At 44.7% G+C, this 23,361-nt stretch overlaps 1 protein-coding gene across 2 annotated transcripts in view; it reads left to right on the top strand.

The window, feature by feature from the left end:
- LOC106607717 (gamma-aminobutyric acid type A receptor subunit rho2) overlaps positions 1-13,611 on the top strand; it is a 43,131-nt gene extending 29,520 nt beyond the window's left edge. Inside the window, exons 4-10 of one of the 2 annotated variants that reach the window (XM_014204971.2) lie at positions 10,000-10,223; positions 10,409-10,491; positions 10,601-10,741; positions 11,049-11,201; positions 11,379-11,587; positions 11,705-11,728; positions 11,885-13,611. In XM_014204971.2, the coding sequence (XP_014060446.1) occupies positions 10,000-10,223; positions 10,409-10,491; positions 10,601-10,741; positions 11,049-11,201; positions 11,379-11,587; positions 11,705-11,728; positions 11,885-12,193 (1,143 nt within the window). In that variant the 3' untranslated portion in view covers positions 12,194-13,611. The remainder of the gene's footprint in view (positions 1-9,999; positions 10,224-10,408; positions 10,492-10,600; positions 10,742-11,048; positions 11,202-11,378; positions 11,588-11,704; positions 11,729-11,884) is intronic. The other variant, XM_014204972.2, reaches the window with a different exon arrangement.
- Positions 13,612-23,361: the final 9,750 nt, after the last annotated feature.

Genomic DNA, 23,361 nt, shown 5'->3' with positions numbered 1-23,361 from the left:
TAAACGTCTTTTTCCCAAGGGGTGCTTTCGACAGATACCCCTCGTGGATGACTGCATTGCAGCTAGCGGTAGGGGAAGACATTGTGGTCAGTGGAGAAGGCACTGTGACCTGTGACCATACATGGTTGGTTTTCCAATCCATCAGTGGGAGTAACCGATCCATCAAGTCTGCTCCGAGTAGCAGGGGTTCAGATTCGAGGCTGGTAACATACACAGGTTGAACGAGCGATACGTCCTGGAAGTGAAGTTTCAGCATGACTCTCAATGTGAGAGGCGAGGTAGTCTGAGTGACCCTCGAAGTGTAGTTTCGCATCATTCTACTTTTAACCAATGTTTAGTTGGCTTCAAAACCCTTTTGAGATCATCGAACAATGTTTTAGAGATGAGCGATATTGTCGTGCCCGAATCAATTAGCGCATGACAAGTTAAGCAGTCCTTCAGGACTGTTTCCAGGTATGACCGTTTTGAGTTGCGTTTAGTGGACATATTCCCCACAAAGTGGAGTGGTTGTTCGCAACGACGTGATGTGCCATTTCTGTTCAAGGTGAAAGCGGATCGACTTTTCGGATTTTGAGTGGGCTTGTCTTTAAACAAAGCTTTTGACCTTTTTCTTCGCAACCTTTGTATCAGAGTCTGTAGACAAAGCCTGCAGGCTTGTTTCTTGATCGAGCGGGCCCTGGATAGGGTCTCGCGTGAGAGAAATATTTTTTTTTACTTCCTTGCTAAGGGCGTTAATTCCTGCGGACCTGGTGTCCGGCAATTCCCCGTCTAGTCCTCTTGACTTATCTTTTAACATTTTCTAAAAAATTTAGCGCTTTAGTTCTTCACGTAGTGGAACTTCTAGAGAACATTGGTCTACGTTTTGATCGTCCTTTAACCCTTTTTTACCCTTGTGCTCTGACACTTCGTGTGGGTTGGGTGCAGGAACGTAGCGAAAAGGTCAATTGTAGCGGTAGTCGTTTCGATGGTGACGTACTTTACAGTTATGTAGACTGCGGAGGTTATTGGAATCGTGGTGTTGTGGTAGAAACTGTTGTTGTGCGTCATTTCTCAATGCTCAAATACCTGATAATGCACCCTCTAACTGGAGTGAGTGCTCCTGGTCAAACCTCAAAACCGAGTGGTCAGGGCTCTTAGCGTTGCAAGCTTTTGATGCCTTGAAAGCTGTTCTTGCAAGCTCTCTGAGTTGTAAGATAGGCAAGCCAACGTGGGCTGTAAGGCCCAAGTAGGTAATGAAGGTGGAATACATGTTCGACAGAAACATTTGTTTGAATGGTAACAGCTCTTCCATCCTGTTTCAGTGAGAAGGCCAAAGTAAGCTGAACAAAGCCTATGATAGTAAGCTTGTGGGTGTTCATTCCAAGCTTGTTTGACAGTGTTAGTCAGTGAGCTATCGTGTTTGCGAGTCGCAGAACCACTCAATTCTAATTTCAAAGCTGTGGCAAGTTTAGCGTAGTCATTAAGCACATGCTGCTGTTGTAGACGAATTAACTTCATCACGTGTCTTTTCGATGTTCGCTTCAACAGGTAAACCCGGTCAGAACCCGTAGCGTTCGGGGAGCCATCCAATGCATCCTCTATGCCAGCTAGGAACGTCTCAGTATCGTTTGGCTGACCTGGAACGGGGTCAAAGGTGGGGAAATTCTTGACAAGATTGTCAAGGCGTTCCGCGCAAAGTGGGCGGAAAGGATTGGCTTCATCCTGTGGGGAAATTGGGGCCGAAAGGCCAAGAGGAGAAGCCAAGCTTTGGCTTTGTTGGCGAAGAGGCACCATATTACTCAGTGCCGAATGGCCAAGAGCAGAAGACCGAGGGACACATGAGGGAGGCAAAGTCTGAAACCTTCTATCATCTTCACTCCTTTGAGTACCGGACTCCGGTTGCTTGGTTGGGTAGTCACGCTGTAGCACGTGACCTTTCTGGAATTCCACCAGATTGTACCTAAGGGTGGTATTCTGCTGCACTTGCTCCTTTCGGTCTCAAACTTATCTGTCATTGTTTGCAGATAGAGGTCTTAAGTACGGAACGAGAGATTCAGTGATGAGATTTCCTCCGCTTGCTTAAAAATCACTATTTCCATTTTCATCACCTGAGTTCTCTCATCATTCATTTGGTCAATGACTTCAATGGTCAATGACTTCTGCTGACCTGTCATCCAACTTAGTAATTGTGTTCATTAACTGATCGTCTTTGGTCTGCAGTATTTGTAGTAGAACAGTGTTACTTTGAGTAACGTTCAACAAAACTGCATGCATGTTATCAAGTTGCGTGCTCCTGTTTGTAGATAACTCGTCAGATTTATCTAGTTTGGCATGGACATGGTCACATTTAGTTTTGGCTAAATCGAGTTGTTCCTGTAGAAAACGATTTTGTTCCTGTAGAAAACTATTTTGTTGAATAGTTTGTGCTCTTTCATCGTCATACGTTTTTGCAATTACATTTAATTGTTCAGTTTTCAAACGCAGTTCCATAGCTAGCAGATTTTTTCCCTTTTCTGCTTTTGTCATTATTTTCCTGGTTCTCTCCACCTGTCCCTTTATGTCTACCGTTTCCTGCTTGTGCTTCAGCTGTGCACTGCGGTATTGGACCAATACCAATCTTGGATGGCAAGACATCAGGGTTAAACTGGAGAGAACCTTTACAAGGCCTGTGCCCGACGGTTGATTTTGGAGAGCGTTTGTCGCGATTTGTACTGTTTTTCCTCTAATGGCATAGTTAGGGTTGGTATCTCTGCGAAGGTCAGAGATCAATCCTGTTATGGGTGAGGGTTCACTAATTAACGGAGGAGTGGGAACCATTTCCTCTGATAGTGTCACGCTCGTCGTTAGAAATGGAGGACCAAAACGCAGCAGGTATGTGTATACTCATCTTCTTTATTTACCGGAAAAGAAGGAAAAACCAAACAAACACGTATACAAAAATAAACAAAATGATGAACGACAATATGACAGCCTTGAAGGCACCACAGCAATCCAAGAACAATCTCCCACAAAATACAAGACAAACACACCCAACTAATATAGGACTTCCAATCAAAGGCAACACCAAACAGCTGCCTTCAATTGGAAGTCCACCCCAATTAACTCAACATAGAAACACACTCACTAGACTACACATAGAAATACATAAACATAGACCATAACCCAAAACCCGGAAATAATAAATCAAACGCCCTCCTAACTAACACACCACCCCGAACCACATAAAACAAATACCCTCTGCCACGTCCTGACCAAACTACAATAACAATTAACCCTTATACTGGCCAGGACGTGACAGATAGCTTGAACATTATTAGAACATTTGAGAGGATCATTAGATTTTTTCCTGTTTTTCCAAAGTTTAGTTTTGGAATACGTTAGACCTTAATGAACCATCAGTACTGTATCAGTAATGTGACGTGAATGAATTTGCAAAAACGAATTGACTTGATTAATTAATGATAATGATTAATCATACCTGTATAGGCAGCTGGGAATTAAACTAGTTAATCTGAGAAGTTGGTTCATCTAGGTTAATATAGGAAAGTTTAAAATGTCTCATTTAATTGGAAGAACCTGAAAAGGTATGTTCGACAATTTAATGGTACATGACAATGATATCCAATCAATTGAGATTGTCTGGATTATCATAAGTGTAACCAGTAGAGCAAATGTTATGGTACATTCACCACTAGGTTCACTTATCCCTAAGGCCGAAGCCACGTGGGATTCCTGCTGGAGGCGAGACTTCATTCAGTACTGGGTAGTCCTGAATGAGCTTTGCAAAAGCAAATTTTACTGATAAATCAATGTTAATGATAAATCAAACCTGTATTTGTCACATAAGGCACAGCCTTCCCCAAGTCGTCCTCCTCAGGATGTTAGCAAGGCTGTGGATGTCTCTGCTATTCCTACTGAATACCATGACCTCCTGGAAGTGTTCAGTAAGCCACGTGCTATTTCCCTTCCCCCGCACCATCCTTATGATTGTGCCATTGACCTTCTCCCAGGCACTACACCACCTCGGGGTCGGTTGTATTCTCTGTCCGGACCAGAGACTAAAGCTATGGAAGAGTACATAGAGGAGTCTCTGGCCACTGGGGCCATCCTTCTGCATCTCAGGGTTTTTCTTTGTGGAGAAGAAGGACAAGAGCCTGCGCCCATGCATTGACTACCGGGGAATTAACTATATCACAAAAATTGTTACCCCCTACCTCTCCTCTCCTCGGCGTTTGAACCTCTCCAGGGGGCTACCATGTTTTCCAAGTTGGACCTTCGGAATGCCTACCACCTGGTTTGGATACGCTAGGGGGATGAGTGGAAGACAGCCTTCAACACAGCCAGTGGACATTATGAGTACCTGGTCATGCCGTTTGGCCTCACCAACGCTCCCACTGTCTTCCAGGCTTTGGTCAATGATGTGCTTCGGGACATGCTAAACTGGTTTGTGTTCGTCTACCTGGACGACATCCTGTTTTTTTCCCGATCTGCCCAAGAACATGTACTCCATGTCAGACAGGTCCTTCAGCGCCTCCTGGAGAACCAATTGTTTGTGAAAGCCGAGAAGTGTGAGTTCCACTGCTCTTCTATCACCTTTCTGGGATATGTCATTACTGAGGGCAATGTTCAGATGGATCCTGGAAAGGTGAAAGCATTGGTGGGTTTGCAAACTTCTACTGCCATTTCATTTGGGATTACAGCACCCTGGCGGCCCCCCTCTCGGCACTCACCTCCCCCAATTTACCGTTCAAATGGTCTCCAGCTATCGACAAAGCCTTTGTGGACCTGAAGCATCGGATCACAACAGCACCCATCCTCATCCATCCGGACCCCTCGTGTCAATTTGTGGTGGAAGTGGATGCTTCGGATGTTGGTGTGGGGGCCATCCTGTCCCAGCGATCTGCCCAGGACCAGAAGCTTCATCCGGTGCTTTCCTGTCACATTGTCTCAATCCTGCTGAGAGGAATTATGAAGTTGGCAACCGAGAACTCCTGGCGGTGAAGATGGCGTTGGAGGAGTGGAGGCACTGGCTGGAAGGAGCAGAACAGCCATTCCTGGTCTGGACCGACCATAAAAACTTGGAATATCTCCGTTCAGCCAAGCGCCTCAACTCAAGGCAGGCCCGGTGGGCCCTCCTGTTAACCAGATTCAACTTTACCATTTCCTACCATCCTGGTGTTAAAAATGTGAAGCCTGATGCTCTCTCCCGCCTATACAGTTCCTCTGCCACACCCTCGACTTCCGAAACCATTCTCCCTACCTCATGCCTTGCTGCCACTGTGGATTGGGGTATTGAGAATCTGGTTCACGAGGTGCAACGCTCCCAACCTGGACCTGAAGGGGGCCCGGCTAACCGGCTGTTTGTCCCTAACCCAGTCTGGCCCCGGGTCCTGGAATTGGCTCATTCCTCCAGGCTGACCTGTCGTCCAGGGTCCCATCGTACACTAGCCTTCCTTCAACAAAGCTTCTGGTGGCCCACAATGGTCCCTGACATCTCTGCTTTCATCACCGCATGCACTGTGTGTGCTCAAAACAAGACGGCAAGCTCCTTCTGGCCTCCTGCAGCCACTACCAGTTCCTCATCGTCCCTGGTCTCATATATCTCTGGACTTTGTCACTGGGCTCCCTCCGTCTGATGGCAACACTGTCATTCTAACGGTAGTCGACCGGTTCTCCAAGGCCGCCCATTTCATCCCTCTCCCCAAACTACCTTCTGCCAAGGAGACGGCCCAGCTTATGGTGCTTCATGTCTTCTGGATCCATGGACTCCCAGTAAACATGGTCTCCGATCGGGGTCCTCAGTTCTCATCTCAGTTCTGGAAGGCATTCTGCACCCTTATTGGGTCGTCAGCCAGCCTGTCATCCGGATTCCATCCCCAAACTAATGGTTAGTCGGAGCGAGCCAACCAAGACCTGGAGACCACCTTAAGGTGCCTGGTCTCAACTAACCCCACTATCTGGAGCCGTCAACTGGTCTGGGTCGAGTATGCCCGGAACACTCTTCCCAGTTCTGCCACTGGACTCTCCCCTTTTGAGTGCTCCATGGGTATCAGCCTCCACTCTTCCCAGAACAAGAGCAGGAGGTCAGCGTACCCTCAGCCCAGCTGTTTGTCCACCGCTGTCGACGTACCTGGAGAAGAGCCAGGGCGGCTATTCTCAAGATCAACTCCAGGTATCGTCGACAAGTGGACCGTCGCCGGACCCCAGCTCCCCGCTACCGCATTGGGCAGAGGGTATGGCTTTCAACTCGGGACCTGCCCCTTCGGGTAGAGTCCCGCAAGCTGTCTCCCCGGTTCATTGGTCCTTTTCCCATCTCCAGAGTCCTAAGTTCCACTGATGTCCGTCTTGTGTTACCCCGTACCCTCCGTATTCACCCTACCTTCCATGTGTCTAGGATTAAGCCTGCGTCTCACTGTCCTTTGTCTTCTGTCTCCAGGCCCATCCCTCCCCCAAGGGTTATCAATGGCCAGCCAGCATATACTGTGAGACGCCTCCTGAAGGTTTGACCATGGGACAGGGGTTTCCAGTACCTGGTTGACTAGGAGGGTTATGGCCCGGAGGAGAGGTGCTGGGTTCCTGCTAAAGACATCTTGGACCCGGCCCTCATCGCCGATTTCCACCGCCGACACCCCGGTCAGCCAGGTATGCGCCCAGGTAGGACACCAAGTAGCGTCCCTAGGGGGAGGGGTACTGTCACGCCCTGATCTGTTTCACCTGTCCTTGTGATTGTCTCCACCCCCTCCAGGTGTCGCTTATTTTCCCCATTGTATTTATCCCTTTGTTTCCTGTCTCTTTGTGCCAGTTCGTCTTGTATGTTTCCAAGTCAACCAGCGAAATTCTGGACTTTGTACCCACCTGCCAGACCATTCTGCGTGCCTTGACCACGAGCCTATCCGCCACTCTATACCTTCTGGACTCTGATCTGGTTTTGACCTTTCTGCCTGTCCATGACCATTCTCTTGCCTACCCCTTTGTATTAATAAACATTGTAAGACTCCAACCGTCTGCCTCCTGTGTCTGCATTTGGGTCTTGCCTTGTGCCTTGATAGTTGTCGTGTCTTTGGCATCATTAAAGTGAAGACTGTTATTTTATCAAATCAATTCTCTGTAATTATTATTACGTGACTAAACTAATCATGTAAATGCAATGAACTAGGAAGTCAGGGCACCAAGGAAAATCTTCAGATTACAAAGTTGGGAGCCGGAGTTGGTCTCCCGCTGGAGGTGGGAGTTCCGGCAGTATTAGACAGTACTGAATGTGCTTTGCAAAAGCACATTTTACTGATAAATCAATGTTAATGATAAATCAAACCTGTATAGACCTATTTGGGAATTAAACTTTAATTAACCTGAGAGCGTTGCTGTATCAAGGTTAATGTGGAAAAGTTTAAATTGTCTCATTTGTAGAAACCCATCCATTTGGATATTATTTAAAATGTCCATTGGAAAAAGGTAAATCTGGCAATTTTAGTTAAATTGAATGAGACATCGACATCCAGTCAGTTGAGACTGGCTGGATATCATAAGTAACCACTTGTTAAACGTGATCCACGTTAGGGTGTCGCCTAAATAATTATTTTTAAAAGAAATGTACTGGCGATTCTTCACCCCCAGGGGTTCACTGATCACAGAAAGCTGAAATCAAATGGAAGTACAAAGGGTTGGACTTCCATCGCACAAGACGGAGGAATTTCAACGTGACACAGGAAAAACAAAATGTCTGCTTTCCCTTTGTTAGCTTAGCATCTCGTGCAAGCTAATCCTACTTTGTACACTTTCAAGCATAACATAAGATCCCCTTAAACAAGGGAACGGTTTTACTAGTAATGTCTTACGTTCAAACCCTTTTCGGCGATCTTCTTTGCTAGCCCTAAGTTACCGGAACTCGATACGCCTGTGCCCTACCCACACTACTGCAAACGCACGGGACCAAGATTTATTGCTTGGTCAAGCTAATATATCCTCAAATTTCAATTGGCTGGCCCTATGTCCTCGCTCGTGAAATTAATAATGACAGAGTTTACCCGCGTCTGAAACACAAGAGACAGAAATAGGACCTTTGGCCCAACGCGTCTATTTGTCAAATTTCTATAAGTATCTGGATCACTTAGAAATGTAATCACTAACTTCACAACTCATAACCCACTCTGACGTCATCAGAAAAGCGACACCGTGTCACGCCCTGACCTTAGAGACGTTTATTTTCCTCCAGTTTGGTTAGGTCAGGGTGTGATGTGGGGTGGGCAATCTAATTTTTCTATTTCTTTGTTTTGGCTGAGTGTGGTTTCCAATCAGAGGCAGCTGTCCATCGTTGTCTCTGATTGGGAACCATACTTAGGCAGCCATTTTTCCCTCCTTGAGTTGTGGGATCTTGTTTTTGTGCAGCTGCCTTTGAGCAGCCCCAGAGCGTCACGTTTCTTTCTGTTTTACCTGTTTATTGTTTTGTTCGTTTTTTTCTTCAATAAAGTATGTGGAATTACCGGCACGCTGCGCCTTGGCTTATATATGACAGGGAGTTCGAAGATAGCGAACGTGACACACCGGGACAACTATGGGCAACACACACACCACACGGCACTATTCGTGTCTAACGCATTCTGTTTGTACAGTAATCTGATTGCACAATTAATGTATATACTTAATTCAATCATGAAGATCTCATTCTATTTTAGATTCCTCACAGGGGGCACCAAAATGGCATGTCTGTGACTATCATTAAATGTGAAGACTGTTATTTTATCAAATCAATTCTCTGTGTAATTATTATTACGTGATTAAACTAATCATGTAAACTAAAATTAATTAGGAAGTTGGGGCACTACGGGAAAATGTTTATAGAGTCTCTATTTCCCGAATCGACTCTTCAGATATTTTCATATCTTATCAATTAGTCCTCTGTTAATGAATTATTAATTGTTACCTCATTAGTCTCATTCCAAACGTCATACAATTATTGGTTATCTGCACGAACCCTAGTTTCCATAATGAATCAGCAATATACAAATTAGCTTAATTTTGCAAACCGTAGTCTGGCTTTTTTATGCCGGTTTTGGAGCAGTGGCTTCTTCCTTGCTGGTTATGTAGATATAGGACTCGTTTTACTGTGGATATAGATACTTTGGCACCTGTTTCCTCCAGCATCTTCACAAGGTATTTTGCTGTTGTTCTGGGATTGATTTGAACTTTTCGCACCAAAGTACATTCATCTCTAGGAGACAGAACGCGTCTCCTTCCTGAATGGTATGACGGCTGCGTGGTCCCATGGTGTTTATACTTGCGTACTATTGTTTGTACAGATGAACGTGGTACCTTCAGGCATTTGGAAATTGCTCCCAAGGATGAACCAGACTTGTGGAGGTCTGCAATTTTTTTCTGAGGTCTTGGCAGATTTCTTTTGATTTTCAATTGATGTGAAGCAAAGAGGCACTGAGTTTGAAGGCAGGCCTTGAAATGGGTGACTCAAATGAGTCACCCAAATGAGTCACCCTTCATTGGGCCCACAGGGAAGGTAGAGTGTGTTCCTTCAGATGCATGAAATGGTTCAAAATGGCAACAGTTCGCCTACCCGATGCGCAAGGCAGCTGAATTGGGTGCACCTACCATCAACAGCCTGAGAAAAATAAAAAAAATAGGAACACAAGACTTTATCGTTGAGTTTTTTACAGAAATTATTGATTAGGAATGCCTTGGAGATCGACCGGTTGGGGACTACTGCTCTAGAAAGTTGAGTGAAGGGGCAGTCTCTGGGCTACTGCGCGTGTGCGCAGTTTAGAGGGAACACTTGGCGCAACTCAATATTAGTAAGGTGTTCCTAATGTTCGGTATACTCAGTGTATATCTAATCATAAATATACACTATAATCCAGGGAGAGGGTGAGACCCTGGTAATCACAACATATACAATCAATGGCTTAATCTACAACTCTAAATCCAGGAATGGGTTCAGAGGATTTATACAAGGCTGCAACCAACTAACAAATTAATCTAAAAGCCATCTCTGTCTGTTTCGGTGACCTGCAGGACTTCACCATGACCCTGTATCTGAGGCACTACTGGAAAGATGAGAGGCTGTCCTTTCCCAGCACAACTAATAAGAGCATGACGTTCGACGGGCGCCTGGTCAAGAAGATCTGGGTGCCTGATGTGTTCTTCGTCCACTCCAAGAGGTCGTTCATTCATGACACCACCACTGAGAACATCATGCTCAGGGTGTTCCCAGATGGACACGTGCTCTACAGCCTCAGGTGAGGAAACTGGAAGCAGCAGCTTTGTTTTGTATCATTTCTACAATGGCAGCGCAGAACTCAGTTGATCCCCATTTTCCCAACACCCATCTCATAGAATCATACTTTACTACGAGGATGTAGCATGTTGACATTTTTGTGTTTTTGTCGTCATGGATATAAAGATGTTGTGTTTGAATCCCAAGGGTGACGGTTACTGCTGCCTGTAACATGGACTTCAGTCGTTTCCCTCTGGATTCACAGACCTGCACCTTAGAGCTGGAGAGCTGTAAGTAGTGGTACTCTGACTGTCTCACACTGTGTTCTAAAGGGATTTGGTGTGGCGGTACAGTACATTAGGCAGATTTCAATTAGAAATCCATTTCTGTTGTCTCCAGATGCTTACACGGATGAGGACCTCATGCTGTACTGGAAGAGTGGGGATGAGTCCCTGAGCACGGATGACAGGATCTCTCTGTCTCAGTTCCTCATCCAGAAGTTTCACACTACCTCCAGACTGGCTTTCTACAGCAGCACAGGTAGAACCACAAATAATCTCTGAGGGTCGGATAAGAAAATGTATTGTATAAAAATAACACATTCTGTGTACAAATGATGACTGGATGTTGCAGCATTTACTTCTCAAGAAGTCAACATTTATTTGAATAACAAAATTGAAGTATATTATCTAACTGTTTGTATGGATATTTGTATGTGACAATTTCACTGAATCCAAATACAGTACATTGTTGTACAAATACATCTGCTCTTAAGTTCTTCAGAGAAGCAAAACCCATTTTCATATTTATGGTGATATCTCATGTGTCTTTCACTTCTTCCCTCCAGGCTGGTACAACCGTCTGTACATCAACTTCACCCTGCGACGCCACATCTTCTTCTTCCTGCTTCAGACCTACTTCCCTGCGACTCTGATGGTCATGTTGTCCTGGGTGTCGTTCTGGATCGACCGTCGGGCCGTACCGGCCAGGGTCTCATTAGGTAAGATACACTCTTAGAAGAAAATATTCTACCAAGAACCTAAAAGGGTTCTTCAGCTGTCCCTGTGGTGGGGAAACCTTTTTCTAAGAGTGTAGATGGATTGGTTGGTTCATATCTGTGAGGATACTTCCTTGAGTCTCGTGTTCACACAGACGTTGTGGTTGTACTGTGCTACAGGTATCACCACGGTGCTCACCATGTCCACCATCATCACTGGAGTCAACGCCTCCATGCCCAGGGTTTCCTACATCAAAGCTGTGGACATTTACCTCTGGGTCAGTTTTGTGTTTGTGTTCCTATCGGTGCTGGAATATGCTGCCGTCAACTATCTGACAACGTTGAGGGACGGGAAAGATCGGAAGCTCAGGGAAAAGGCCAGAGAGCAGGTAAGGTTCCCATCTTACTATGCTATACTGCTGTTCTTTATGTCCTTTCAGCATTTTTCCTAGTCTTTTCTCTCTTTCTTTCTCTTTATCTCTCTCTCTCTCTCTTCTGTCCTACAGTCCCTGGGCCTGGCGAGAGAACAGGTAAGGGTCTTCATCATACTACACTGAACTACAAGTCCTTTCATCGTTTTTCCTACTCTGATCTCTCTCTATCTCTCTTTCTCTCTCTCACCCACCTGTCTCTCTCTCTCTCTCCCTCACTCCATCTCTCTCTCTCTCTCTCTCTCTGCCCTACAGTCGCTCCCCTGCACATGTGGCATGTCCCACACCGGGACCATGATGGTGGACGGGACCTACAGCGAGTCCGACACCAACAGTCTAGCCGGGTACACCAGGGCCCCCGCTCCTGAGGACCCCCCGGAGAAGCAGGAACGCATGGTGGTGCACATCTCCTTGGACAACGAGTCCACGGCAACCAAGAAGAAGACGCGCTTCCGCAGCTTCAGTTTCATGCAGAACACCCACGCCATAGACACCTACTCCCGCATGATCTTTCCTGGATCCTACATAATTTTCAACCTCATCTACTGGTCTGTGTACTGCTGAGGCTCTCCCGGACAGCCTTGTTACAGTCAGCAGAGAGACAATCTACTGATGTTGCTGTACCAGATGAAACATGACCGTTATTTAATTCAGACTGACAAACTGATTGACTCAAAGTGGTATTGACCTCCATAAGCGAGTGCTTCTGGTGAGCACAGGTGTTATAAGAAATCCACCACATTGAGGTGGTGGATTTCTTATAACACCTGTGCTCACCAGCAGCACTCACAAAAGTTTTCACAGATCTCTAGATGGATAACACCATTCTATCCTCACCATCAGCTACAACCATCTTACTACTTGACTCAACTGTACAGCTTTCCTTTTTTTGCTATATAAACTATTTACGCAGCCATGCAGGTCCAAGCACAAACTATGATGAATTTTATACTCATGGTACTGTCAAAGCAGGAAAACTGTGTCTGTATTACTGACAGTATACGTACTTCTAAAATGGACTAAGTGTTGCCCAAGCTTGCCTCTTTAAACAGAAAACAGAAAGCTTGATCCATAATGTGAGGGTTTGACCTCTAAATCGACTATGTTGATTTGGCAAGCATCAATTGCTCATGAGCAAATTGGAACACAGCCACAGACTCATGTCTTCTAGGAATGCACCAAGTGTTATTATTTTTAACAGCTGATCATGATTGAGCAAACCACACAAAAATCTAAATCTACATTTATACAAGCTGGAATATAGATGTCCACTTAGATTACAGTATTTCTGTATTTATTAAATTATTTATTCATTATGTATTTAATTATTTATTCATTTTAGGCCTATCAATTTACTTACATAATAAATGTTTAGTGCACTAATATGCCATTATACCTTAAGTTGTTAAAAACAATGCATGGGGCTAAATAGGTTTTTTCATGGCCACAGAAATTGCGAGGGTGGGTACCATTAATGAATGCTTATGTGAACTATCATTCAGCTTGTTTCAGGAACTCAATGTTATCAACCAATTAAAGAGTTGTTTCTGTTTGTGTATTATTCAGAAGGGGTTTTAAAGACTTATAAACCTTTATCTGTGATGTAATGAACTTGAACAGCCTTAAGTGAACTGGTTTCACGGCTATATCTTTTGTGTTTGTTTGTTTGATTGACTGTTTGGATTACAAGTGACTGCATATTGCTTTTTATATCCAGTATTCTATCCAAGCAGTATATTAGTACACATGGTATTGTATGTAGTATGTAGATAGCCACAAGCATGAGCTGGATTTACTAGGCATCCATATTGCCACTGTAGACATGTCAGCATGTTGGACAAATGCTCAACCAACGCAAATCACCTCATACAGATGCTTGTCCACAAGCTGCACAACTACTGTAGACTGATTATTGTTGCGTCAAAATATTTAGAATGTATGCTTTTTGGAGCAGATTTATAAATAAAGGCTTTAAGCTAAAAGCATGTTTGCAGTCAATGTGTTTGAGCATGATTCATGACCATACATATTTTGTTTGCCTGTTCTCAATCTAAAGAAAAGTCTGTAAACATTATCTTTCAATTGCTGGAGGTAGGGTTGCAAAGTTCCAGTAACTCAAAATTCCCAAGTTCTTTCAAAAATCCCAGTTGGAAGATTCCCTGAAGCAAGAGGTGATAAGTCTTCAACCAGGACTTCGGGAAAACCTGTGAATTTTGGAAAAGCTGCTGAACTTTTGCAACCCTAGCTGGATTATGTCATTGTTTCCTTATGGATGAGGCAACATTACTAATGACTATGAGATAAGATGACTGGAAATACAGCATTCACTTTAAGAATAATGTGTTTCTGAGACAATCTTGCCATGTGATGTACATCTGTCTGTCTATAATCCAGATTTTAGAGAGCATTCATAGCACATTTAATCCCCAAACAAACAAATCAAATTAGATTAGCCTCTATATGTGTCTCTACACTGAGTGTAAAAAACATTAGTGTAACGGCTCTCGTTGGTGGTAGGAAGAGTAGACCAAAGCGCAGCGTGGAAAGTGTTCATGATTCCTTTATTCACAAAAACACTTAAACAAAATGTCAAAAGGCGAAAACGAAAGCGCACATTTCTGTCAGGCACAGACACTAAACAGAAAACAAGATCCCACAAACTCAGGTGGAAAACAGGCTGCCTAAGTATGATTCCCAATCAGAGACAATGATCGACAGCTGCCTCTGATTGGGAACCACACTCGGCCCAAAACAAAGAAACAGAAAACATAGAATTTCCCACTCGTGTCACACCCTGATCTAACCAACCATAGAGAATAATAAGGATCTAAGGTCAGGGCGTGACAATTAGGAACACCTTCCTAATATTGAGTTGCACCCCCTTTTGTCTCCAATGCTTCCCAAGTTGGCTGGATGTCCTCTGGGTGGTGGCCCATTCTTGATACACACGGGAAACTGTTGAGCATGAAAAACCCAGCAGCGTTGCAGTTCTTGACACACTCAAACCGGTGTGCCTGGCACCTACTACCATACCCCATTCAAAGGCACTTAAATCTTTTGTCTTGCCCATTCACCCTCTGAATGCCACACATACACAATCCATGTGGGATCATAGCTTTCACCTGGTCTGTCTGTCATGGAAAGTTCCTAATGTTTTGTACAGTCAGTGTATATTACAACATAACATTGTAACATAATGGGGCTACAGTACAGTTGCCTATTGCCTACATATCCCTTTCAGCAGGATATGCCTGATATAGCATTGACCAATCAAGTGAGGCCCAGTGGTTGACCCACTGAACATCATAGATGTCACGTGATATGGCTAACTCATTCAGCAGAAAAATGACATCACTGTCATTGATCCACAGCACAGTTTGATCCTTTGTCCTCTGTCTGCAGAGAAACAACTGCTGTTTCTGTGAACTGACATTTAGGCAATATGCTAAACCCTGTTATGTTACAGTGATGCCTGTTACATTGTGTAATCCGTATACAAATGTTGTCTATTGTTGTCCCCTCAGATGACCGCTGTCTGTGGTCCTCAGTAAACCAGTAACAGAGGGTGAGTTGGGATTGGATGCCCAGTGCCCTCCCCCTCCATGGCAATCCAATCCTCACTACAAAAACACCCTAATACAGGGCTTAACTATTATGATTAGGCAACTCTTCGTGTGTGTGTGTGTGTGTGTTGGTTCTATCCTTGTGAAGACCTGAAATCCCCAAAAGTCACTACAAGGATAGTCCCTATGAGGACAAAGGCTACTTTAAACTGAGGAGTTAGGTTTAGGGTTACAATTATAGTTAGGGTTAGGGTAAGTGGTTAGGTTTAGGAGTTCGTTTTCGGTTACGGGGTTAAGGTTAGGGTTAGAATTAGGGTTAAAGTTAGGTTTAGGGTTGTTTACCCAAGTTACCAAAATTTATGAAATCTGCTTAAAGTATAATATATTATATCCTAAGTATATCATAATTCATATTCATACAGTATATTGTAAAAAATATTTGAACAAGCATCTACAGTAAATATTATACTATTGTATTATGCCATGCTCACTGTCATATTCAACAGAACCATCATCATCAGTTGACAGTTGGTTAGTGCAGATTAATTTATAATGACGAGAGATAGGCAACAACAAAACCTTTATATAATGTCATGCGGTTGGCTTTGCATCAAGTGCTGCAATCTTCCGCCCACCAAATCCAGATGAATTATGTGTGGGGAGAAGTGATTGGGGAGGTGGGAGAAAATCTGTCAGTTCAAACAAAATTAAACTGCCACACATGCTATGAAAGAACTGCAACAGCATTCTAAATTATTTATGTCATGGGAGACATATTGGATTACCTCTGTGATAGCTGATGTGTTGATGAGCTTTCTGAAGCGATGGCTGCTTTGGCATCACCCAGGTGGGTGATACACATTGGTAGCAGTAGATAAGGTGACTTTCCCCCATGTGCAAATCACTTTAAGCATCTGTAAAAGCAGCATATAATTCCAATCAATTGTTCATTGCATTTAAAAAAAAAATCATTATTAAATTAGATATACACAGTATCTCATAAAAGAAGACCTTGCAATCAGGTACTTTTCTATCTGGTAGGTATTTCTGTAAGACAAATGTCCACTCTATAACTTGTTTTAGACCATGACGCCCTCTATTGGTTGAAAGGTATGCAATAGAATGTTTGTTCAAATGAAATCCAAGTAAATGTGTTCCCTGTAGTCTTGTGTGTGCTAGTGCTCTGGAACAGCAGGTGGTGGTGCTAGAACACTATGTATTGCACTTGTAGTGTACACTGCTGTTATTGAGAACTACTGCATTTTACATCCTGATATCTTGAATACCGGGTTAGGGTTGAACCGGGATGTGGACATTAATCTAGGGGTTAGGGTAAGGGTTGTAGTTGAGGCTGGTTTAGTGTTGAACCGGGATGTGGACAGCTAGGGTTAGGGTTAAGGTTAGGGTTGTGGTTGAGGATTAGAGTTAGCTCCAACCTTGGCTCCAGCTCCAATCTTAACCCTAACCCTAGCTTCATGTCTACATCCCAGTTCAACTCTAACCCTAGCTTTAACCCTAGCATCCTATTTATAAAAAATACAAAAATGGGTTAGGGTTGAATCTTACATAACATGTAGCCTATGTAATCTGAGGCAGGTTAACTTCCATTTGAATGCCACATACAGTAATAGGACAGCTCATATCATGACACCATGTGCATCAGAGAACATGAAGTTAGTAGTTTACAAATCTTTTCTGCAGAGAAATATTGGCTTTGCCCTGTGGTGCTGCCCTAGACCATTAAAAATGTCTACATCCCTTTTACTATTTGTGGTGCTGACAGCCAATCCCTAAATTGTGTTGAAGCGCCCTTGTGACTCTGCCTGGCCTGAACAGATGCTGCGTTTTAGTATGTTAATCTCAGATTTCAGTTTGGCACAGAATAGTATTACGCTCCCTGTGTTTTAGCCTATTCAGACACTTCCAGGTTCTGTCCTGATCCTGTTTGCAGGTCGGGATAGGCTAATGACACAGTAGTATCAGGAGTATACTTATAGTACTATCAGGAGTACACAATGAGCATAGGTGCATACTGCTACTCCTCCATAAGGAGTATGGGAATATACCGCTAATCTTCCTTAAGGAATACAGGAGTACAAGAGGGGGAATAGGCTTTGTCATGCCCTCTTCACAACTGTCTTGGTGTGTTTGGACCATGATAGTTTGTTGGTGATGTGGACACCAAGGAACTTGAAGCTTTCAACCTGCTCCACTACAGTCGATGAGAATGGGGGCGTGCTCAGTCCTCCTTTTCCTGTAGTCCACAATCATCTTCTTTGTCTTGATCATGTTGAGGCAGAGGTTGTTGTCCTGGCACCACACGGCCAGGTCTCTGACCTCCTCGCTGTCTCATTGTTGTCGGTGATCAGGCCAACCACTGTTGTGTCATCAGCAAACTTAATGATGGTGTTGGAGTCGTGCCTGGCCATGCAGTCATGAGTGAACAGGGAGTTCAGGAGAGGACTGAGCACGCACTCCTGAGGGGCCCTGTGTTGAGGATCAGCGTGGCTGTAGTCAATGAACAGCATTCTCACATAGGTGTTCCTTTTGTCCAGGTGGGAAAGGGCAGTGTGGAGTGCAATAGAGATCTGTGGATCTGTTGGGGTGGTTAGCAAATTGGACTCAGTCAGGGACAGGTTGAAAATGTCAGTGAAGACACTTGCCAGTTGGTCAGTGCATGCTTGGAGTACACGTCCTGGTAATCCGTCTGGCCCTGCGGCCTTGTGAATGTTGACCTGTTTGAAGGTCTTACTTAGATCTGGTACAGAGAGCGTGATCACACAGTCGTCTGGAACAGCTGATGCTCTCATGCATGTTTCAGTGTTACTTGCCTCGAAGCGAGCATAGAAGTAATTTAGCTCGTCTGGCAGGCCTGTGTCACTGGGCAGCTCGCGGGTGTGCTTCCCTTTGTAGTCCGTAATAGTTTGCAAGCCCTGCCACATCCAATGAGCGCCGGAGCCAGTGTAGTACGATTAAAGCTTGGTCCTGTATTGACGCTTTGCCTGCTTGATGGTTCGTCGGCGGGCACCCTTTAGCTCAGTGCAGATGTTGCCTGTAATCCATGGCTTCTGGTTGGGGTATGTATGTACAGTCACTGTGGGGACGACGTCATCGATGCACTTATTGATGAAGCCAGTGACTGATGTGGTGTACTCCTCAATGCCATTGGAGGAATCACGGAACATATTCCAGTCTGTGTTAGCAAAACAGTCCTGTAGCTTAGTATCTGCTTCATCTGACCACATCTGACCACAGTCACTGGTACTTCCTGCTTTAGTTTTTGCTTGTAAGCAGGAATCAGGAGGATATAATTATGGTCAGATTTGCTAAATGGAGGGCGAGTGAGTGCTTTGTATGCGTCTCTGTGTGCGGAGTAAAGGTGTTCTAGAGTTTTTTTCCCTCTGGTTGCCCATTTAACATGTTGGTAGAAATTAGGTAAAATGGATTTAAGTTTCCCTGCATTATTTAAAGTCCCCAGCCACTAGGAGCGTTGCCTCTGAATGAGCGTTTTCTTGTTTGCTTATGGCCGTATACAGCTCATTGAGTGCGGTCTTTGTGCCAGCATCGGTTTGTGGTGGTAAATAGACAGCTACGAAGAATATAGATGAAAACTCTCTTGGTAAATAGTGTGTTCTACAGCTTATCATGAGATACTCTACCTCAGGCGAGCAAAACCTTGAGAATTCCTTTGATTTCGTGCACCAACTGTTGTTTACAAATACACATAGACTGTCACCCCTTGTCTCACAGTGGCTTGTGAAAGTATTCACCCCCTTGGCATTTTTCCTATTTTGTTGCCTTACAACCTGGAATTAAAATGGATTCTTGGGGTTTTGTATAATTTTATTTACACAACATGCCTAACACTGAAGATGCAAAATATTTTTTACTGTGAAACAAACAATAAATAAGACAAAAAAAACAGAAAACTTGAGCGTGCATAACTATTCACCCCCCAAAGTCAATACTTTGTAGAGTCACCTTTTGCAGCAATTACAGCTGCAAGTCTCTTGGGGTATGTCTCTATAAGCTTGGCACATCTAGCCACTGGGATTTTTGCTCATTCTTCAAGGCAAAACTGCTCCAGCTCCTTCAAGTTGGATGGGTTCCGCTGGTGTACAACAATCTTTAAGTCATACCACAGATTCTCAATTGGAATGAGGTCTGGCCTTTGACTAGGTCATTCCAAGACATTTAAATGTTTCCCCTTAAACCACTCAAGTGTTGCATTAGCAGTATGCTTAGGGTCATTGTCCTGCTGGAGGGTGATCCTCTGTCCCAGTCTCAAGTCTCTGGAAGACTGAAACAGGTTTCCCTACCCTATGCTTTGACCTCTTTCTCCCCTCTCTCTCCAGATGAAATCTTGCGACTTGTGATGGCCGGCAGCCCAACTACCTGCCCGCTTGACCCTATCCCCTCCTCTCTTCTCCAGACCATTTCCGGAGACCTTCTCCCTTACCTCACCTCGCTCATCAACTCATCCTTGACCGCTGGCTACGTCCCTTCCGTCTTCAAGAGAGCGAGAGTTGCACCCCTTCTCAAAAAACCTACACTCGATCTCTCCGATGTCAACAACTACAGACCTGTATCCCTTCTTTCTTTCCTCTCCAAAACTCTTGAGCGTGCCGTCCTTGGCCAGCTCTCTTGCTATCTGTCTCAGAATGACCTTCTTGATCCAAATCAGTCAGGTTTCAAGACTGGTCATTCAACTGAGACTGCTCTTCTCTGTGTCACAGAGGCTCTCCGCACTGCTAAAGCTAACTCTCTCTCCTCTGCTCTCATCCTTCTAGACCTATCTGCTGCCTTTGATACTGTGAACCATCAGATCCTCCTCTCCACCCTCTCCGAGTTGGGCATCTCCGGCGCGGCCCACGCTTGGATTGCGTCCTACCTGACAGGTCGCTCCTACCAGGTGGTGTGGCGAGAATCCGTCTCCGCACCACGTGCTCTCACCACTGATGTCCCCCAGGGCTCAGTTCTAGGGCCTCTCCTATTCTCGCTATACACCAAGTCACTTGGCTCTGTCATATCCTCACATGGTCTCTCCTATCATTGCTACGCAGACGACACACAATTAATCTTCTCCTTTCCCCCTTCTGATAACCAGGTGGTGAATCGCATCTCTGCATGTCTGGAAGACATATCAGTGTGGATGACGGATCACCACCTCAAGCTGAACCTCGGCAAGACGGAGCTGCTCTTCCTCCCGGGGAAGAACTGCCCGTTCCAAGATCTCGCCATCACGGTTGACAACTCCATTGTGTCCTCCTCCCAGAGTGCTAAGAGCCTCAGCGTGACCCTGGACAACACCCTGTTGTTCTCCACTAACATCAAGGTGGTGACCCGATCCTGTAGGTTCATGCTCTACAACATTCGCAGAGTACGACCCTGCCTCACACAGGAAGCGGCGCAGGTCCTAATCCAGGCACTTGTCATCTCCCGTCTGGATTACTGCAACTCGCTGTTGGCGGGGCTCCCTGCCTGTGCTATCAAACCCCTACAACTCATCCAGAACGCAGCAGCCCGTCTGGTGTTCAACCTTCCCAAGTTCTCTCACGTCACCCCGCTCCTCCGCACACTCCACTGGCTTCCAGTTGAAGCTCGCATCTGCTACAAGACCATGGTGCTTGCCTACGGAGCTGTGAGGGGAACGGCACCTCCGTACCTTCAGGCTCTGATCAGTCCCTACACCCAAAGAAGGGCACTGCGTTCATCCACCTCTGGCCTGCTCGCCTCCCTACCTCTGCGGAAGCACAGTTCCCGCTCAGCCCAGTCAAAACTGTTTGCTGCTCTGGCACCCCAATGGTGGAACAAGCTCCCTCACGACGCCAGGACAGCAGAGTCAATCACCACCTTCCGGAGACACCTGAAACCCCACCTCTTTAAGGAATACCTGGGATAGGATTAAGTAATCCTTCTAACCCCCCCACCCTCCCCCCCAAAAATATATAGATGTACTATTGTAAAGTGGTTGTTCCACTGGATATCATAAGGTGAATGCACCAATTTGTAAGTCGCTCTGGATAAGAGCGTCTGCTAAATGACGTAAATGTAAATGTAAGAATTTCCCTGTCTGTAGCGCCATCCATCATTCCTTCAATTCTGACCAGTTTCCCAGTCCCCGCCGATGAAAAACATCTCAACAGCATGGGGTGATGAGAGGTATTGGGTTTGCGCCAGACATAGTGTTTTCCTTGCTGGCCAAAAAGCTAAATTTTAGTCTAATCTGACCAGAGTACCTTCTTCCATATGTTTGGGGAATCTCTTAATTTTTGAATTTCACTTCATCAATTTGGACTATTTTGTGTATGTCCATTACATGAAATCCAGATAGAAATCCATTTAAATTACAGGTTGTAATGCAACAAGATAGGAAAAACTTCAAGAGGGGTGAATACTTTTGCGAGGCGCCTGTTCTATCCTGCCGAAAAGCGTAAAACCCACCAGCTGTATGTTATTCATGTCGTCGTTCAGCCACGACTAGGTGAAACATAAGATATTACAGTTTTTAATGGTAGGATATACATGCTCGTAGCTCGTCTATTTTATTATCCTATATTGTACTTTGGCCAATAGGACCAATGGTAAAGGCAGATTTCCCACTCGCCGTCATATCCTTACAAGGCACCCAGACCTACGTCCCCGATTTCTCCCTCTCTTTCTCCTGCGAATTACGGGAATGAGGGCCTTGTCGGGTGTCTGGAGTAAATCCTTTGCATCCAACTCGTTAAAGAAAAAGTATTATTCCTGTACGGGGTGAGTAATCGCTGTCCTGATATCTAGAAGCTCTTTTCGGTCATAAGAGATGGTGGCAGAATCATTATGTACAAAATAAGTTACAAATAACACCAAAAAACACACATAATAGCACAATTGGGTAGGGGACTGTAAAACGGCAGCCATCTCCTTCGGCGCCATTATTGCTCCTCCAGCTCCAATTGACTCCCAAACAATTTATGAGTTGAAATTCGAATTTAATTGGCCACACCTCACAGGATGTAGAATTTGAATTTGAGTTTGAGAGACAGGAAGTAGAATTGAATTCAGTGGAATTCAAAGAAATTCAACTCCGTCATAGAACATGAGAGTTTCATTGAATCTGACACTTCCAGATAGCCGACCTCTGCCTGACCTGAGCCTGCCTACCTTTCCCCCACTTCTCTGGACTATTTACCCCTGCCTGCCTTGACCTGTCTATTTGCCTGCCCCTTTGGGATTATTAAACTATTGGTTATCCGACGTGGTCTGCATCTGGGTCTTACCTTCATAGCTGATACAAATTTGTTTCCATGTTAGTGTGCATTTCTCCCTTGCCAAGACAATCTATCCACCTGACAGCTATGGCATATCAAGAGGCTGATTAAACAGAATGATCATTATACAAGTGCGCCTTGTGCTGGGGACAATAATTGTGCTGGGGACAATAAAAGGCCACTGTAAAATGTGCAGTTTTGTCACACAACACAATGCCACAGATGTCTCAAGTTTTGAGGGAACGTGCAATTGGCATGCTGACTGCAGGAATGTCCACCACAGCTGTTGCCAGATAATTGAATGTTAATTACTCTACCACAAGCCGCCTCTAACGTTGTTTTAGTGAATTTGGCAGTACGTCCAGTAGTGGCGGTGGGGTTATGGTATGGGCAGGCATAAACTACAGACAATGAACACAATTGCATTTTATCAATGCCAATTTGAATGCAGAGATACCGTGACGAGATCCTGAGCCCCATTGAGCATGTTTGTGATGCTCTGGGATCAAAGTGTACGACCGCGTGTTCCAGTTCCCGTCAATATCTAGAAACATTCAACAGCAAATTAACAACATTCCACGGGCCACAATCAACAGCCTGATCAACTTTATGCGAAGTAGATGTGTTGCGCTGCATGAGGCAAATGGTGGTAACACCAGATACTGACTGGTTTTCTGATCCACACCCCTACAGTACCTTTTTAATGTATCTGTGACAACAGATGCATATCTGTGACAACAGATGCATATCTGTATTCCCAGTAATGTGAAATCCATAGACTAGGGCCTATGAATTTATTTCAATTGACTGATTTCCTTGTACGAACTGTTTTATTTTTGTTCTGTATAGAATAGAAGAGGCATTTGAATTTAATTGAATTCAATTATATTTCCTTTCATTCGAGTTGCAATTCTGT

Source organism: Salmo salar, chromosome ssa06 (genome assembly GCF_905237065.1).
Source record: "Salmo salar chromosome ssa06, Ssal_v3.1, whole genome shotgun sequence".
Taxonomy (NCBI): domain Eukaryota; kingdom Metazoa; phylum Chordata; class Actinopteri; order Salmoniformes; family Salmonidae; genus Salmo; species Salmo salar.
The sequence above is the reverse complement of the archived record's forward strand: the minus strand, read 5'-3'. Positions and strand labels throughout refer to the sequence as shown.